This window comes from Colobus angolensis, unplaced genomic scaffold, assembly GCF_000951035.1.
Source record: "Colobus angolensis palliatus isolate OR3802 unplaced genomic scaffold, Cang.pa_1.0 Scaffold47, whole genome shotgun sequence".
Lineage (NCBI taxonomy): Eukaryota > Metazoa > Chordata > Mammalia > Primates > Cercopithecidae > Colobus > Colobus angolensis.
In genome coordinates, this window is record NW_012118154.1 from 1,485,545 (window position 1) to 1,492,757 (window position 7,213).

The window sequence follows — 7,213 nt, forward strand, 5'->3', positions numbered from 1 at the left end:
TGGGAGGCGGAGCTTGCAGTGAGTGAAGATCGTGCCACTGCACTGCAGCCTGGGTGACAGAGCAAGACTCCGTCTCAAAACAAAACAAAAAAACAAAAACAAAAACTACCTAAAAGGTACCATGCTTATTACCAGGGCGACAAGATAATTTGTACAGCAAACACTTGTGACACATAATTTACCTATGTAACAAACCTGCACGTGTTTCTGAAACTAAAAGGTTTTTTTTTTTTAAAGTTCCCTATGTGAAGAATTCCCTTAGAATTTCAAATCAGGGAAAAATGTATTTCCCTTGCATTGGTCTTTTCTATTAACAGGTATTGCATAACCCATTATATTTCCCCTTTTGCCAGTGTTGCTAGAATGTCCACAACCCATGGAACCTTTATTCATAGCAATGAGTTAGTCTTTGTGGTTTTCATACTTGTTTTTTTCACTTTTAAAGTTATTGAATTTTAATGTTTCTATAGATGGCTCTGATGTCTTTATATTCTTCCTTTCTTCCTTCTTTTCTGTTTTTCAGTTTTAATGATCTTTACTGTTTATTTGGGTTTTCTAATCCACAAAATCATTCTGAGAAAAAGTTATCTTTGTGATTCTCAGATACAGAAAGAGGCAACTTCGAGTCAAGTATTAGACTCTTCCTTTCTTGACTTTGTTGCACATTCTGTTTTCCTTAGTTTAACTTGAATGTTGATCTTTCCTTATACACCCTATCAAGATTTTAAAAATAGGGGTTTATTTATTTTTTATTTTAGACTCAGGCGGTATATGTGCAGGTTTGTTACATGGCTTCTTCTTTTTTTTTTTTTTGAATGGCAAATGGTGTGAATAATTAAGTAAACTGATATACTTTGAACCTAGGCCATATAGGACCATGAAGTCTACAAGTTTACTCCTAGCTGGGTGCAGAAGAAATCCTTTTAACTTAACATCTCCCAGATTTCAAAGGAGGCATCCCCTGGCATTGAGAGGCAGTGTAGTTAGTGGTTAAGGAGCCTGTGGCATCAGGAGCCTCTGTACCTGTGGCTGTAGCATGACTGTCCTCATTGCCCAGATGAGGGCACCCCCTATGTAAGAGTTAAATGTGTGGATTGCTGGATGAGAGTGAAGGCTGAATTCCCTCTTTGCTAGTACTAACTGTGAGACTATCTTTCTGATCCTTGGTTTTCTCATCTCCGTGGTATGATAATAGCAATATTTATCTCATGGAGGGGTTGTAAAATTTAAGGCCAATGTACACGTAAAGCCCTGGACATGGTCTAACCCAGACAGTGTCCAGTGAGCACTGATGGGCATGGGACTAGCTGTAGGCCACTTGTGGGATGAGGAGCTCAGTGGAAATTGAACCCATCTCTCCTGACCCCAGGCCAGTGCCCTGTCCAGGAAACCAGGTGATGTGTAACCCCATCCAGCCTCGCCCATCCTTGCTCTGTTGTCCCCCTGACGTGCTAACACATCTGTAATTTTGATGCCCAGGGGCCTCCTGGAAACAGTGCCATGGACCAGTGGAGAGGCTCCAAGGGTGGGATTTCCTGAGGGAAATTTCAGATGTTTTCCAGAACCTCTGCTCAGCCTGCCAACCTGGTCCCCAGGGGACTCTGTCCATGCATTTGCCTCTCCCACCTCACCCCCCCGCCAGGAGCTCAGTAGGGTCTCACCTGTGTAGTAATTTCCTGACGTTTCAGCCAGAGGCCACTGGGTCCCAGGAGCCTCCTGCTCTCTGGGTGCTAGGCTGGGCTGAGGTGGGGATCTCCAGCTCGCCAGCACTGCTGTGGATGTGGGGGCATTGGGCGACTCCTGGCTTGGAGACTCAAAGTCTGGGGAGCTTGGAAGAGCTTGGTAGAGGAGTGAGGAAGAGATTTCTGGGGGGAATTAAAAGAAAAATGACCATTTACTGAACATTTATTTTCTTTTAGGTGCATATATTTTAAACTCTCACAACAGTCCTGAGAGATGAGTCTTAATAGTATTATTTCAAAAACCATGTCAAAGTAGAGGGACAATTTTATTCTCTTAGTAGTGAAGAGAGGAGTCATGTGAGGGAGCTGGCTTGGACCGAGGACTAAGCCTAGCCTCTTCTTGGGGTCTGTCTGGAAAACAGAGTCCTCCTCGGAACTTCTGGACCACCCTGACCCTCAGGATCTTCACAGCCCACCAACATTACGAGCCGAGTTCTCCTCGGGCAAGGACCACGTCACCCATGACACCCAGCTGGGTAAGACTCATTGCCTGACTCATATGGGTCTCAGCTTCTCCATCTGTCAAATGGGGAGGGGTGCAATCTCTCCCCTGAGGGGTCCCTGAAAGGTCACTTCCAGGCCCACCTCTCACAGCCCACCCTGGCTCCCCTGTCCTTCCTCTGCGGTGCCCGTCAGGTCCCCATGCACAGACACGATCATCTGGGTGGGGCCCTCCAGCGGATTCGCAGCTTCACCCAGGGCTGTCGGCCGGACTCAGCAAGCCTCACCTCTCCAGCGGTGTCCAGATGTGTCAGGCAGCTGTCTCAAAACCCTTCTCTCTGAGACTTGGGTGCATTCCGCTGGCAATTCATGGTTCCAGGACCTCAGCACTGCGGTGGAGGTGGGTTGGCTGGGAGACCCCAGGTGGGGTTCACTCGGGCTGTAGGGGAATGAGGGAGAGTAGTCTACAGGAAAGAGATAAAGAGGTTGGAGACACATTAGAGGGGCAGGGGCAGGTGCCAGGGAACTGAGCTGGTCTCCTGTCTCAACCAAGAGGTCAGGATACACCAGCGAACCCGCTGCAGCCCTCTACAACCTCCTCTAGAGGCTTGTCTGAAGAATGATGCTCTTACAGATGCTGCTAGGCAAAAAGTCCTGGTCTGGGATCAGGACATCTGCATATCTGTCTTGGTCCTGACTACCTCCCTGCGTAAATCACTACTCCTCCCGAGCCTCAGCTGTGCTTCACTGGGCCGACGGCATCTGCCACCCAGGGCAGCTAATAGTAACAGCAGCAGCAGCAGCAACAACAGGGGAGATCTTATTTATTGAGCACTTACTGTACATCCGACTCTGTGCACTCTGTGCTACATGTTTAACCTGGATGATCTCTTTGAACCCTCACACAGCCCAGGGAGGCGGGCGCTCACTCTCCTGTTTTGCAGAGACAAAGGCACCAGGGTGCCAGTGCCAGGACTGGGGATAGAGACTGACTCCCAAGTCTGTGCTCCTAACTACAATGCCAGGCAAGTAGCGGGAATGCACTTGAACAGAAGAGGGTGTGGGGCTCTGAGGTGCAGCAAGGGCCCCCCAGCAAGCCTCCCGGCTCAAGTGTAGTCTGGGGCCTGGGTCTGCCTTTGACAGGGCAGTTCCACGTCACTGCCCAGAGGAAGGCCTGGCAGGGAGGGCTCAGTGGTCGGGGTGGGGGGGGGGGGTTCCAAGAGGGCAGGGCAGGGGTAGGGGCCAGGGGATGTCCAGCGGGCAGAGGGGTCCTTTGGCTACTCACCTGCCCCTTCCCGGGTTTGGGTGCACAGTGACCTCAGCTCCATCTGTTCCCAGGTACGGAGGGCTAGGTCCCAGGCCCGCTGCTCCCCATACTGAGCCACCAGGTACGAGGCCACCTCCATGCCGCTCGTCTTCTCCAGCTGAGCGGGTGTCTCGCCCGAAGAGCCGCTGGAGTGCACTTTACTGGCGAACAGAAGCTGGAATTCCTTCAGCTCCTCCTTCTTCAGGAGCTCCAAGTAACAGGCCAGGCGGCCCCAGGCTCCGCCAGCCATCTCTGTTCCAGAGTTAAGGGGGCGTCTGGGGGATGCTTCACGGGTGGTGAGGGTATCAGGCAGGCAGAGAACAGTGCTGTCCTTTGCCTTGGCTCTTACCGTCTCCTATTCAGCATTCAGAACCCAGTTTTATAAATCCCAGGGCACCTGCAGATAGATGCCGATAGAGGGGGAGTGGTAGGAAAAGCCAGGGGAGGGAGGAGCCCAGAGGGGCCTGCGAGACCCTGGAAGAAGTCAGCTGACAGCGAGGTGCTGGGATGGGGCCCAGGACCAGGCAGGGAGGGGGAGGGGAGATGTGGTGACGGGGGATGGGGTGTGGGCAACGCTCACTGTTCTGTGTTCCTCAGATTCTTCCCTTTCCGGGGTCCTGGACTCCTGAGATGAACCGTTGAGCTGCAAGGCTGAGAAGAGGTGGGGTGGGAGGAGCCGCAGAGCAAGGAATGGGCTTTCAGAACCCAGAGCGGAGCCCAGGGCTACCGGCTCCCAGGTCTCTTCAGACCTCTCCTGGCCCTGGGGCACCGACCAGCAAGAACAGCCCCAGTCAACAAGAGTAGGAAGGAAACGTCACCCAGAAGAAACTCACAAGGGGTGTGGCCAGGGAGTAGGCACAAACCAGGCCTGGGTAGACTAGACTCAGAGTCATATATTCAGATGGGCCACATGACATCTATAGGCGGACCCGGGGCACAGGCCCAGACTAGCTGATGCTGCAGCAGGTACAGGCCCATACTACACACAGGCACTCCGCCAGCCCGTCACCTAGAGCCTGTGTGCAGAGCCAGGATGCAGAGACTCTTCAAGCAGTTGCGTCTACAATCCAGGACCAGCCTCTCAGGATGGGCGGGGCCCCCTGTGTCTGCCCGGGCAGCTCCTTATTGGGAAACATTAGAACTGGGCCAGGGAGCATTTTTCCCAGCCTCTCATGGTTTTAGGAGCTTGTTGAGTCACACTGCATGTCCTGCCATGCTACCAGGGGCACTGAAGCATGTGTCCCAGGCCCAGAGGGCTGTTTGCCTTGCGGGCAGCCCAGCACTTAACTGGTGAACACTTCCACCTGAAAGCAGAACCGCTCCTTCCTCATTCTTGCAAGCAGGCCTTGGGGAGCTAGGTGCAGACTTCCTCTTTGGTGGAATCTGCAAGATGCCGCTGACTCCAGGTTGAGGAATGACATTACCCAACTCATTTGCTGATGTCACACACCACCAGGAATTTCTGGAGATGCTTTGGTTTCACTTGGACTGGCAGAGCCCAGGCTTCAACCCATGGCTTGCTTGGACAAGGACTCCTTATGTGCCTGATTTATTTCTTGGAGCCTCAGTTTCCCCATCTATTAAATGAGACATCATAGGTTTACCAAGAGGCTTCAATTCAGCAAAAGGTCTTAGAGTCTCTATCGCCCAGGCTGGAGTGCAGTGGCGAGATCTCGGCTTACCGCAACCTCCGTCCACCTCCCGGGTTCCAGCGATTCTCCTGCCTCAGCCTCCTGGGCAGCTGGGATTACAGGTGCGCACCATCACACCCGGCTAATTTTTTTCTATTTTTAGTAGAGATGGGGATTCACCATGTTAGCCAGGCTGGTGTCGAACTCCTGATCCCAGGTGATCCGCCCACCTTGGCCTCCCAAAGTGTTGGGATTACAGGTGTGAGCCTCCGTGCCTGGCCTAAATAAATTTTATAAATGTTAGTTTTTAAAAATGGCTAACAAGCCCATTGTACGGCATTCTAACATCAGACTGACCAGAAGTGGAAAAGCGCTGTGCTAAGAGTGGGATTATCGGGAGGCTCTGAGCACTCCGTGAAGGACCCTAAAATTCCATATAGTGGAAGGAATGGCCTGGGGGAGGGCTGTGCGGATTCTTTTTCCTCCTCAACACCAGCCAGTTCTGACACCAACTTGTGTCCTACAGTGCAATTCTGACACTCACTGCCTGGAGTCAGCATCAAACCCCACAGGTTTAGGGGCTCAGTGAAGGGCTGGCCTCATATCAGATACCAGTTGCAAATGGGGTGCCCAGACCACTGGCACCTCTGTCTGACTTGGTGACAAATGCAAGGGTTTCCACAGCCTCTGGCAGGTTCAATAATTTACCGAAATGACTCACAGGACTGAGAAAAGCACTTTATTTATTACTGTCGGTTCATGATGAAAGATACAGCTCAGGAATAGCCAAATGGAAGAGATGCCAAGGTCAAGGTGTGGGTGGGGGTGGGGGCACAGCGCTTCCTTGCCCTCCCGGGCACCCCATTCTCCCTGCCCCTTCCTGCTTCACTAACCTGGAAGCTCTCCAAACCCCAAACAAGCAAAACTGTGGGGTTTTCTTGGAGGTTTCACCTCATAGGCATAATTGATTAAATCACTGGCCACTGGAGATCCACTCAACCTGTTAAACAGATCAGAAACCTGGCCCATCCCACTAGGCCCACTGGGGCCGCTGGTCCAGCCCTCAATTGTCTCTTACTGGGATCATTGTGCTAGCCTCCCACATGTTTCCCACCCATGTTGACGCTGCCCCTTTACCATCTACGCTCCGTCCAGCAGCCAGAATTATCCACTTAAAGCATAAATTAGGTCAGATCACTTCTCAGCTCAAAACTTTCCCGTACTCCCCGTCTCACTCTGAGTAAAACCAAAGTCCAACCAAAGGCGCGGTGACTCATGCCTGTAATCCCAGCACTTTGGGAGGCTGAGGCAGGAGGATCACTTGAGGCCAGCAGTTCAAGACCAGTCTGGGAAACATGGCAAGACCCTGTCCCTATGAAATAATATTAAACTTCCCAAATCCGGCCAGGCATAGTGGCTCATGCCTGTAATCCCAGCACTTTGGGAGGCTGAAGTGGACAGATCACCTGAGGTCAGGAGTTCAAGACCAGCCTGGCCAACATGGTGAAATCCCATCTCTGATAATACAAAAAAAAAAAAAAAAATTATCCTGGTGTGGTGGTGCACGCCGTAATCCTTAAGGAGGCTGAGACAGGAGAATTGCTTGAACCCAGGAGGCAGAAATTGCAGTGAGCCAAGATCATGCCACTGTACTCCAGTCTGGGCGACAAGAGCGAAACTCAGTCTCAAACAAAACAAAAAACCAAACAACAACAAAAACTTCCCAAATCCCCCAAAGTCCTCCCAGTGGCTCCCGGGGGCTGCATGATCTAGCCCCTGACATCTCTCCGGCATTATCTCCTACACTATCCCCCTCCCTCACTCTGCTCTGGGTCCTTGTAATCTCTTGCCTGTTCCGTGAATACGCCAAGAATACTCTCACTCCAGGGCCTTTGCACTAGTCTTTCCATTGTCTTGGAATGGTTTCCCCAGATATTGAGAGGTGTGCTATCCAACCGCCTGCTAAGTAGTATTCCTCCACTGCCTGCTTCATTTTTCTGCACGACACTTATTACTGCCTGATGTTACAGACTTATTTACCTTCTGTCACCCCCTCCTGCCGATAGCATGTTAGGTTCCTGGAGACAGGACTT

The 7,213-nt window shown here is 51.5% G+C and overlaps 1 protein-coding gene across 1 annotated transcript in view; it reads right to left on the reverse strand.

Moving 5' to 3' along the window:
• Positions 1-4,301, reverse strand: part of NLRP1 (NLR family, pyrin domain containing 1) — a 69,246-nt gene extending 64,945 nt beyond the window's left edge. The window contains exons 1-3 of the mRNA XM_011958625.1: positions 3,469-4,301; positions 2,471-2,647; positions 1,662-1,865 (exon numbers count right to left, since the gene is read on the reverse strand). Of these exons, the coding sequence (XP_011814015.1) occupies positions 1,662-1,865; positions 2,471-2,647; positions 3,469-3,739 (652 nt within the window). The 5' untranslated portion in view covers positions 3,740-4,301. The remainder of the gene's footprint in view (positions 1-1,661; positions 1,866-2,470; positions 2,648-3,468) is intronic.
• Positions 4,302-7,213: the final 2,912 nt, after the last annotated feature.